At 32.7% G+C, this 12145-nt stretch overlaps 1 protein-coding gene across 1 annotated transcript; it reads right to left on the bottom strand.

The window, feature by feature from the left end:
* Positions 1–4215: 4215 nt before the first annotated feature.
* On the bottom strand, positions 4216–10347 carry LOC111986551 (beta-amylase 2, chloroplastic). The gene is made up of 9 exons (XM_024018214.2): positions 9823–10347; positions 9021–9098; positions 8578–8781; positions 8074–8268; positions 7529–7693; positions 7004–7264; positions 6669–6887; positions 5860–6079; positions 4216–4573 (listed from the first exon to the last, which is right to left on the bottom strand). Exons 1-9 carry the CDS (start codon positions 10093–10095, stop codon positions 4491–4493), a joined length of 1698 nt encoding a protein of 565 aa, XP_023873982.1. The 5' UTR covers positions 10096–10347; the 3' UTR covers positions 4216–4490.
* Between the last annotated feature and the right edge of the window lie 1798 nt (positions 10348–12145).

The raw sequence follows: 12145 nt of genomic DNA, 5'->3' as shown, positions 1-12145 counted from the left end.
ATTAATCGTTAGCTTCCTTTCTTATATATAAAAAGCGGCTATGCCGCTACAGTACTTTGGCACTGTGCAACTAACGTATTGTACTGTGCGTGCACTGTAGCGGCAACAGTGCTTTTCGTGAGGCACTTTTTTTTTTTTTTTTTTTTTTAAAAAAAAAAAAAAAAAAAAAAAAAAAAAAAAAAAAAAAAAAAAAACCCTTTTGTTTAAGTTTTACACAGTGGCTATAGTGACAAGCGGCACTGTAGCTACAATATTACATTTTTTTTTTTAAGTTTTCCGTTTGTATTTTTTTTATATATAGTTATGCTGACTCAATAAATTTCACAATATTTTCACAATTATTGAAATGTTAATTTTTTATAAGTCAAAATAAAATAATAAAATATGAAACTGTGATTAAGCACAACTGAAAATAAATATTTTGTGAAAATGTTGTGACACTTATTAGTACAGTATTTTTGCACTGTAGCTACAGTACCAAGCGGCATGTAGCTATAGTGCCTTTTTTTTTTTTTAAGTAATCTATTTGTTTTTTTTTTTCCTTTTGAATATTTATATAAGCTAGTATATATATTGTTATACTGACACAACAAATTTTACAATATTTTTATAATTATTGTCATGTCAATTTCTTACAAATATATAAAAGCGGCTATGCCCGCTATAGTGCTTCGGCACTGTGCACCCAACGTATTTCGCTGTGCAGCATTGTATTTGCAATAGTGCTTTAGTTTCGTGAGTCCCCTTTTTTTTTTTAACGCTTTTGTTTAAGTTTTGTATAGTAGCTATAGTGCCAAGCAGCACTATAGCTACAGTATTTTTTTTTTTTTAAGTCTTCCATTTGTACTTTTTTTTTTTATATTGTTATATTGACACAACAAATTTTACAATATTTTCACAATTATTGAGGTGTTAATTTCTTATAAATCAAAATAAAATATGAAACTGTGACCAACCACAACTGAAAATAAATGTTTTGTGAAAATGTTGTGACACTTATTAATACAGTATTTTTGCACGGTAGCTACAGTACCAAGAGGCACTTTAGCTACCTTGCCTAATTTTTTTTATTTTTTAGTAATTTGTTTGTGTTTTTTTTTTTTTTTCCTTTTAAATATTTATGTAAGCTAATATATATTGTTATACTGACACAACAAATTTTACAATATTTTCATAATTATTGACGTGTTAATTTCTTACAAATCGAAATAAAATAATAAAATATGAAACTGTGACCAACCACAACTAAAAATAAATGTTTATAATAAAAGCGTGAATGCGCGTACAGTGTCTTAGCACTATACATCCAGTGTTTTTGCACTGTGTAGCACTCTAGCTAGAACAGTGCTTTGGTTTAGTTAGTATTTCTTATTTTTTTTCTTTTTTTTTTCTTTTTTTTTTCCAGTAATGGGTTTGTGTTTTCTTTTCTTTTTCTTTTAAATATTGATGTAAGCTGACATTTATATTGTTATACTGACACAACAAATTTTACAATATTTCCACAATTATTGATGTGTTAATTTCTTACAAGTCGAAATAAAATAATAAAATATGAGGCTGTAGCCAACTACAACTGAAAATAAATATTTAAAAAAAAATGTTACAACACTTATTGTTATCATAATATTTTCACAATTGTTGAAATCTCAGTTTCTTATATATCAAATAAAAAATGTTAAATCCACGACATTTTCACATTAATTTTACAACAAATTATAAGTAAGCTATTATTGATGGATTGCACTAGAGCTACATTGCTTTTGGTTTATTGGGTGAGCCAAAATTGGGTGAGCTACATTAAACTTTTTTTTTAATATAATAAAATTGAGTGAGTCAAAATTCATGATTTCACAAACAAAATCTATATTAATTTTCTCACTACTGGAGCAGCACGTGCTTGCATGTGCAGCCAATGCTAGTTAAATTGAAAAGTTCCATACAGTCAACTTTTATTGTTTTTAGGTATAAAACCATTTATAAAAAAGTTTAGTAAAATGTGTGGAATACTTCAGATACCTAAAATGCGTGGAATACTTTCTTTCTTGTAAAACCACAAAATTTATGCCGGGTAATCATTATAGTAACAGGCTAACAGCACCTTGTGTTTTGGTGAATTTTTTTGAAAAAGTCTTAAAATTTTTAAAACGGTGGAATTTAAATGCATCGGAATTTCAAGTATATCAGTTTTAATTTTCATGATTTGGAATTTTTTTTTAATTTAAGAAATTATATTAATTTAACAGACATTTAATGATGGTAATGATGGTGGAAGTTATTATATTATATCACGAATATAAAGAGCAATAATAATAGAGTCCAAATCTTTTGTCTCCTTCTTCCTACTCCATTCTATACTTCACAAATAAAAAAAATGTCACATGTTCATCTATTTAATTAAATGCTAAATTTATGTCTTTTATTATTTTAATTACCTAAATTAAATAAAAAGTTAAAAAACTCATAATGTTTTCACTCCACACCATCACAACCTTCACTAGTAGCCACTATCAAAATAGGATGGTATGACAATAGTATTATATATATAGTCAAAACTTAGAAAAAATTCAATTAGATTTTAATTGAATTCTCAATTTTGCGCCATGTATCTCATTTAATTTTTAATATTGTAACAAGTGAATTATTGAATGTGAAAATCAAAGAGTTCAAATCAATTAAATTCTAAATTATATTTCAATTGAAGTCTAATTTTTTGTCACGTTTCTAACTAAGTTTCAATGATAAGACAATAGTAATTGTAGAGGGATGTCTCCACCAAATGGGCCGTGGGCCGAGGAGGGCCTATTGGAGCAACGACATAAAAGGGTTGGACTTGGCCCAAGCCTTAACATTTTAAGCTCAAGGATCGAGGAGGGTTGTAGAATGACTCTAGTTTCCCCTTGAGGTAAGCTGAGATTCCTTCAATTGAGAAAAATGTCAACAGTATAGCTAAGGATAGGAACTCGGCCCATGATTCTCGCCAAGGACACAGAAAAAATGACACAGAGCCTAAAGCAATAGTCATCTCTACATTAATTAGATGTTCATACCTGATGTCAGCCACATTGATTGATGAATGACTACCTAGAAAGTAAGAACACCCACAAAAGTCTTCCTTCATGATCACAAAGTAAGGGAAGAAGTGTTTGATGGAACTAGTCCCCTCTGACATCCAACAAGATAATGAACAACTGGAAAGTGAGTCAAGAGGATAAAAAGAGGACCTAACCCTAAGCAAAGGGGATTCTGGTTTTACAGAGAGAGAGAGAGAGAGAGAGAGAGAGATAACCTTGCAATAGTCTAAGCAATTGTTGTACATCTCGGCTAAAGCCATTTTTTAGTGAAATACAATCAATTAGTTTATCTTGATCTTCAATCTATTTGTTCAATCCTCCCATTGTGATCATTTCTTACAAATTAGTTGTGTTGATTAGATTTATTGGGTTTGTTCTTCATTCTTGGTGTTTTTGACGCCCATGGTAATATTAGTCGAATTTACACGTTACAGATGAGATTTGGGTGCTTCAAAATCTTAAGAAGTATGAGGAAATTTTTAATTACATTTTTTATTGATTCAAACAAAATAAACGAGAAGTTATACATTTCAAATTACAATTATCAATAAATTTTTTTTCAAAATTCCTCATATAAACAAAGCTTTCTGAAAAAATTATACTGTTCCCATGGTCCTTTATGAAGAAATTATATTACTCTCGTGGTCCTTTCTAAAGAAATTATATTGTTTTCATAGTAGATCACATAACTTGTCCAATATTCCACTAACTTATTTCCTTATAAATCTACAGTTCATTTAATTTTGAACCTTTTTTTTTACTGCATAATTTCCAAATTTCAAAGCTCATTACTTTGTGCGCATTAGAACAATATCTTTTTTTGAAGTCACTAACTTGAAAACCTAAGGGTAATAAGCCTTGCAGGCTTGTAGCTCAATGACATAGTCTACTATCTTTTATTAGGAGAAACAATGTTCAAATCCCCTTTCCGAATATTAGTCATGCCAATGATGCCATCCAACCCAAGGTGGAATCATGATATCAACACTTTTGCATCGTGTTTCAGGACATCTCTTATAAAGAATGGTTCGAGATTTGTTCCTACTTGACATCCATTAAAATTACAAGTGGATTATTGATTATCCAAATTTGTGCAAAACATGTCTCTTAGAAAGCACGGTTCTAGATTTGTTCCTACTTGACATCCATTAAAATTATATGTCGAATATTGATTATCCAAATTTGTGCAATTCGCATGGTCCTTGTTACGAGTACAACTACAAAGCATAGTGCAATAAGACAAGTATTCGGCTAATTCAGTACATATTTTTTTTGTAAGGGTCATTTATGTTATTGAGGAATTCAAACTTCAAGGGATATGTATTATTGAGAATTTAAGCTCACATGTAGGAAGCTTGAGAGTACACAATATTACTGTCTGGATTTATGTATGCCGTGAAATTTATCCACATCTTTCTCCTAAGCAGCAACTTGGTCATCTGTACCTTGAAGTTTAGTTTGCTTTTCGTTTGAATTAGCTCGAAGATCAGAAACTGCTTCCCCTGCAAGTGAAAATGAGACAAGGGCAACTTTCAAATCTCCAAGCGCATTATGATAATTTATGTTTTTATAGCAACAACCACATGCTCCAGATCATGTCAGTTAGTGACCTCAAATTAACTCCCATAACTACAATCGCCAATGAGAAACTCCCATTCATGCAATAACATTACATTCTACATGTTCATGATTTAGACAATGGAGGAACCTATTGACGCTTCCATTTGCATAAGAATAATATCGAACTGATTAAGAATTATGGCATGTTGATGTCATTGATATGCCAGGTCAAGAGGGATTTCAAGTATGACTGGAAGGCAGTTGGAGTCATAGCAAATCTAGAATGGCCAGAAATTATAAGACTGTCTATAAAGAACAGTTCAGAATGCTGCTCACTTATACTGACATATCATAAAATTTGAATTATTTTTTCCAGCAAAAAATAGAGAAATAAATTTTGAAGTATTTTAGCACCTAAGACCCCTCATGTGGAATCCATTTAAAATAGTCTGGCTTCAGGTAACTGTAGTTGATACTTTACAAACAATGAAGATTCACGAGTTAAACTAATGGTATTAAGTTTTACTGCCTTCAGCTAAGCCTTGGGCACAGTAGTGACTGGTGAGAAAGGTTCAGACACGAAAAACAATCATTACGATCTACCCATTTGCAACAAAGAATATACTACACCAATAAGGAGTCAAAAGGTTCATTGAAGGTGCTATACAAGTTAAAAGCAGAAGTTTATCGAGGTTTGAAACATGCATAAAACCTGAAAATATTGCCACAGTTTTAGTTGATGGCCTGGCATGTTTCAAGGAATGATATGGTCCCATTGAAGGTGCTATACAGGTTCAAAGCAAAAGAAGCTTATTGGGGTCTGAAAACATGCATGATACCAAAAATAACGTCCTAACTTTAGTTGACTGCAAGTAATGATTAGAGTTTGTGACTCAAACTATGTGGGAAAAAACTTTGCTGAATAAGGCTAACCTAATTGGGCTAACCCATCCATTAATACCATCATGCTGTATCATTGCTAAAAGCTTAGTGCTCAGGAACCAGAAGTCATGAAGTCAGCTGCACAGATATTGCCAAATCAAGTCTTACAAGGCCTCTTTTACAAAGGTAATAGTCTAGTCTTCTAGGAATCCAGAATGGATGCATTGTGTGCGTCTTAGAAATGGGCTTGCTAAGGGTAAGACTTACAAAACACAAAAGGACTAATGATACACTGAGAAGGACTAATGACGTTCAAATAGAAGAGAGACAACAGGGTAAAGCTTACCGTGCATTCGCTTAACAAATCGTTCAAACTCCATGAAATTGTGGCTCTCCATGAGAACCAGGCTGAGTCTGAGGTAGGTGAAGGCAGATAAATGCCTCCCATCTGGATCATTCAGGGGTTTGGCATTTTCCAGAATCTTATTGTAGCCCTCTCTATCATAGCAAGGCAGAGCATTCTCACTAGCAACTGGAATGCAGACATCCCATGCAGCATTTAGCACCTGGAATTAAGTATAGCGTGTTAATAGTTAAACTATTCAAAGCTTTACTTAACACAAACTACTAACATGCAGACCAGAAATGAATCTGGGGCAGATACATCATCCCAATTGACTTGGTTGTTAAATATGCATTGCACACTCTACTGAGTTGTACTTAGTTAAATCTGAAGTTAAACCCTAATTAGGTTTAGTTAATCTTATAATTCAGAAGGAATACCACGACCAGTAACACTGTCTATAAAACATGAGGCCAAATCACCGGTGGTTAGTTGATAAAGAAAACAAACAAGATATGCCAATTGGCATGATGATCCAGCTCAAACTGAAAGAACTTGTGGTATCAACACAGATAACATTGAATAAGATTAGCATTTGGGTAGAAATGATTTCAAAGAACCTGATCAAAGACATTTTATACTCAAATCACATGAAATTTTTATTGAAATAAGTTCATTGTTTCTGTTCAATGCCCCATTCTAAGAACCAACATTCTCCACATTGAGCCAAAGATGCATTCAATATTCCTATGACCACACACTACTATACAAACTAAGTACAAAACAGAATACAAATTTCTGCACATGCCTACCTGCCAAACTAATCCCTCTGGGTCAGCAAGCGCTTCTGGAAAGTCCTCGTGCTGATCTAATGTGCGCAATTCAACACAAGTGAAGTTAAGAGCAGCCCCGTGCTTTTTTAACATTGCTGCAATTGGAGCATAACCATCACGATTTGCAGGGTTGTAAAACCCAGCAGTCAGCTCAGCAGCATGGCTGGCTGTCTTGTACCACCAATGTATACCTGATACCTGCTCATCATTCAAAATAAGCAAAGGTTCTTTAATAATAAACATGATCAAGAAATAAATTTCTTATTGAATTAAAAGGAAAAAAGAAAGAAATTATTTCTACAAAAGTGACTCACCTTAGAAGCAATGCAAGTACCTTCAAAAGCTAAATTGGCTAGCGCAAGTACACGATCGCCATGATCAACCAATACTTGAGAGTACCAGTTCAGGAAGAATTTTCCATAATAGCTATCATATTCACCTCCATCGCAAAAGAAACCAGTTTCATGTGGAGTAGAATTATAAGAACCTGCATTATCCGGTCCTCTGGCCCAAAATAAGTGTCCCCTTGCTTCAGCTGCTTTTGTAAGACTCTTCATCAAGTACTTATCATAACACTGAGCTGAGAGGTCGTGTCAATGCACAGAAGAATTTAACATCTTCTAGAAAATTAAATAAGAATGTTGATGGTGGAAAAAGATCATGACTATAGAATATACAGAAGGAATTCTAAGAAACCAATTGGTGATGTAGCCACTATCTATGGAGACTGGAGAGCCTCTCCAGTAACTAAAGACATTCTTTCTAAATCACCATTATTCACCATAAAAAAAGGGGGGGGGGGGGTGGGGGGGGGGGTGTGTGGAAACAAAGGAGAGTACCTGAAATTCACCGATACCAGGATATTTCCAACCGTGCTTCGCAGGATAGGAAGGATACCTTAGCTCTCCACATGGTCCTAGTCCAACTTCAATTTCAGAGATGATTTTGTCCTCAAAAAACTCGTCAAATTCTACCCGAAAGCTTCTCATGTAGTCAAAGTAAACCTGAGTTATTTTTATATCAAAACAAGACACTATATCTTATATCTTGTGAATTATACATCAAACAACACAATTATTTTTAACAAATCTACTGTCTCAATAATAAAAACTTCAAATTTATCTGTAAATTTAATTATAGAAAACAATTCTTAGATTATATAAGGTTATTTTCCTAAATTGGAATTCTATAGTTAGATGTGTGCATGTGTGTGTGTTGAACAAATGAAAAAATAAATATTATGTTTCCTGAAAAGTTAGAAATAGTACATTTGTTAACTTTTAAGACTTTTTTTTTCTTTTATATCTTAACATGAAACAGGACAATCTGCAATTCAGAAGATGGATATTTAATATAGCTTAGCAATCATTTTCAAATGCTATACCTCAACAGCAGTTCGGCCTTTTAAAACCCGTTCCTTATCAATTCCCCATGAGAGGCAATCAGAATTACGCCTTCCGTCTCTATCAGTGAAATATACGTCAGGATTGCTTTGACCAATTTCTGTCACCCAACGAGGGAGTGGAATATGTACATCATCACCAACATTACCTCCACATTCATGAAATGACATTACAACCTGAACCCATTTTGGATTAAGAAATTGGAAATCAGGTCCAGCATGAGGTTTTTCAAAAGAGAAATAGCAGAGAATAATCCTCATAAAAATTATATATATTTTTAATAATAATAAATTGGTAGTTGGGGGTGGGGGTGGGGGGATTTGAACTCTAAATGTCTCATTTGGAAACACCAGGAAGTGCCAGTTAAGCATTACTCACTTCCCTAAACAGGGTAAGCAAAGAAACATTTTACATGCCCCAAAGCGCAGATGTAATGATGTAAAAAGCTTGAACAAGCAGACCAACATATATTACATACTACTCACCTGCAACTTGAGCTTCAGGTCACGCACAATCTGAAAGAGTCTTCTGTAGCCACTCCAATTATATACCTGTGGAGCATTTGCCTCTACGATTCCCCACCAGCAATCAATCATAACACCATCAACGTTAACTGACTTCAAGATCCTTAGCTGATCCATAAGACCTTCTGGATCAAGCAACTCGCAATTCATACTTACAACGCCCAGCTGCCACTCCCACCATTGGAATTCATAAGAATGACTTACAATACTATAAAGCCATTACTGGCAATTAGGTAATAGTAATGAGAAAGAATGCAAAATTTTTAAAGTTAAGCAAGGATTCTGTGCAAAGTGATTTCTGCAAAATGAGTTACTCTCCGAAACTCTGTAAACTGTAAAGTGAAAGTTAGCAAAGTCACACATCAAAACATCCAGTTAGAGAAGAGTAGAATTATAAGACTCACGGGTAGCATCACATATATGGGAACATAAGGAGTGTCAGTAAAGTCACGCTCCTGCAACTTTTGCGGTGTGCTTACAACCTATCAAAAAAAAAAAAAAAGGCATGAGATTCATCCTTAAAAGCAATCCAACAAAATCTCAACAAGGCCATCAACCACTTCTAAATCGCAATTTCTTACTTGTTTGTCATCCAACAGTTTATATAACCACTTCATTGTTCGCTAATCTCAGCATTAGTCTTTTTTTAATTATTTATTATTGCTATTAATTTTTATTTTGTTTTTTCATTTCTACAAATAAGTTCATCAATATTCACTACCATTCTAAAATTGCATTTGAAAAGACCCACAGACCTAACCATTTTTCTTTACCCTTTTTGAAACATAGACATATTAACACACCTCTTTCACACAACCCATTTTTTCTAACTTACAAAGAGTGATCATCCACTTTCATTAACAGAGAAAAACTATACAAAAATACCATAAATTGTAATAGGTAAATAATATAAATCTAATACAATAACATATAAATCCACCAAATTTTCGCAACACTTTCCCAACAAATCCAAATCATAAATGGTAACTTGATATTGGTTTTAATTTAAATTTACCGCTTAAATTACTCTTTTTTACCTACAGTAACAAAAACTTGCCAGTTAGAATTCGTTGTGAAAATGTTGTGTAAATCTAATCACAAAACCAAGAATCTCAAACAACAAAACAAAGAGAATCTAAAATCGGAGGCTCAAAAGTATATGATTCATTAAATAAATATTGAAAGAGAGAAAAATGATAGAGTTACCTGATCGTCATCAACAGAATCAGTGACAGGAGGATAATCCTCAGTTTTCTCTCCCCTGTCTCTCACCAAGGCCCAAGCTCGAGACCGAGCGCTAGACGATACAAAGAAACCCGGGCTCAAGCTGCACATATTGAAGTCCACTGAGCCCCGAAACCCTAAGGAAACTCTCGGAGTTTTAGTGTTTTTCGACGACGAAGCTGTTGTTGTAGTAGTAGTAAAAGATGCATTGAAAGGTCCGAGGCTATGGAGGAATTGAATCGACGAAATCGCCATTTTTACTTACTACTTTTTTTTTTCTTTTTTTCTTTTTTAGAGTTCTTGTGAGAAGTTGGAAATGGAAAACACTTTCCGAAACTCTGTAAACTGTAAAGTGAAAGTTCTACTCGAAGCTGCTGACATTAGTAGATATTAAATTGCTTCGCCTTTAATTTCGCGCATTTTCTTTTTCTGGGGAACCAAACAGATAGCTAAGAAAAGTGGCGCGCAAGGGAACTCGTGAAGATGGGTAATAGATCCGAGATTACACGTATTTTTATATTACTAATCTCATGTACGCGCGTGCTTCAACATTTTTTTTTTTTTTTTAAATTTCTAATATCTACTTTGGAGTACCCTTTCTCTTCTAAAATTTGTTTGGATTTTTAAATTTTATTCTTTGTATTTTTTTTTTTTTTTTTGGCTCAAATAGAAATCCTAATCTGATGAACCTAATATACTATTCCCACCCTTCTCCATCCAAGACCACTCGAACTTGAGTTCTCAAACCCCACAAGCCTTTAAGATTTAGAAAAGTACCACTCTACCCAGCTCGATGATAAATTCTTTGTATTTTTAACTGTGTCAAAATATATTTTTTTTTTGTCATTAATTTGAGTGTTTTTAGAATATTAAAGTTGAATTCAGCCATAAGGATAGTTTTGAAAATAGTAAAAATTAAAAAGTATACACTAAGAATTGGCAACCATATATTAATTTCGATCATCATAAGACCCACGACAAGTAATAAAGAAGATGCATTTAGATCATCACAAGATACATGACAAGTAATAAAGAAGAAAATGACATTTGACTTGTGAGTAATGCTACATAAAAACAAAATTTGACAATTTTTTTCACACTTGAGTTGGTAAGTTTTCACTAATTTTTATTGGGTCATGTTAATGAGTGCTCTTAGGGCATTGGTTAACAATCCATTTTAAAATAAATTTGAAACAACTTTTATGGGAAATAAAAAAAGTTATCAAAACATTAATTATTTTTTTCCCCATAAAAACTTTTTTTAAATGGATTATTAACTAATGCCCCAAATGCATTTATTAGCATTTCCCATTCTTATTTGGACTCATCGCTAATATCACATTTTTATCTACCACTAACAATTTCTTATATCAGCAGTTGTTAATATTTTTGTGCTTTTAGATTTATCTTTGACTTTTACCCATCATTAATATGTGCTTGACTTCAAGAAATAATAGAAATTAAAAAAAAAAAAAGGGAAAAGTTAATTGTCTATGAAATATTTTTAAAAACTTTTTATCAAAAAAAAAACTAACTTTTTTAACTGCTTTTTATATTTTCCAAAAAGTAGTATTAAAACTTTCTTAAAATGATCAATTAATTAATACTTTAAAGGCACCCATTAACTAGATCCAAAAATGAATGACAAGCGAAGAAGAAAGAAGCTTTGGGGTAGAGGAGGGGCATGAGCCGAAGAAATTGGAAGAAGAAGGTAAAATACATTTAAAAAAAAGGGGGAGGGGGGAGGGGGAGGGGAGGGGGAGGGGGTGGGGGGGCGCAAATAGTTGAGGATTTGAGGGCATGATGACATTTTATTTACATATTTGCTATAGTGTTTTTGTTAAAAAGACAAAGCTAAAGAATGAAAATATCTAGAAGATGTTTTCAATTTTCACATGTACAAAGCAAATGTATTTTCAAATGGGTCTCACAGCATTTTGTTTTTAAATGGTGTAAATACATTTTTAAAAACCAACCATACTAAAAGTCAAATGAGCTAAATTAAATTTAACATTTCTAAACATTTATACTTTTTAGGTTTACTGAGTGTAACTATTTCACAATTGATTATCAATTGAAGTATAAGTTCCAATTGTCTGTGATAAATCTTTAATTAAAACTCACTAGGTGACTTTAATAGAGTAATTATTCTGAAATCAAAGAACTTTTTTGTTTTAAACTTGTACCTTTTTTGTTGTTGAGAAAACTAAACTTGTACCTTAAGAGTGAAAATGTCTAAATAACGAGCCAAAAAAAAAAAAAAAAACTATGTTGAAATATATACTGGTTCCTTAAAATGTCTAAA

The sequence above is a fragment of the Quercus suber genome, unplaced genomic scaffold (assembly GCF_002906115.3).
Source record: "Quercus suber isolate HL8 unplaced genomic scaffold, Cork oak 2.0 scaffold_350, whole genome shotgun sequence".
Taxonomy (NCBI): Eukaryota; Viridiplantae; Streptophyta; class Magnoliopsida; order Fagales; family Fagaceae; genus Quercus; species Quercus suber.
Note: the sequence above shows the minus strand (reverse complement) of the source record. Positions and strands in the feature narration are given on the sequence as shown.

Coding starts and splice junctions, on each gene's coding strand:
- LOC111986551 (XM_024018214.2), bottom strand. CDS start 10,095: ATGGCGATTTCGTCGATTCAATTCCTCCATAGCCTCGGACCTTTCAAT. Junction 8,269..8,577: donor ACCTGAAGCTCAAGTTGCAG/GTGAGTAGTATG, acceptor AAATGGGTTCAG/GTTGTAATGTCATTTCATGA. Junction 7,694..8,073: donor AAGGCCGAACTGCTGTTGAG/GTATAGCATTTG, acceptor AAAATAACTCAG/GTTTACTTTGACTACATGAG.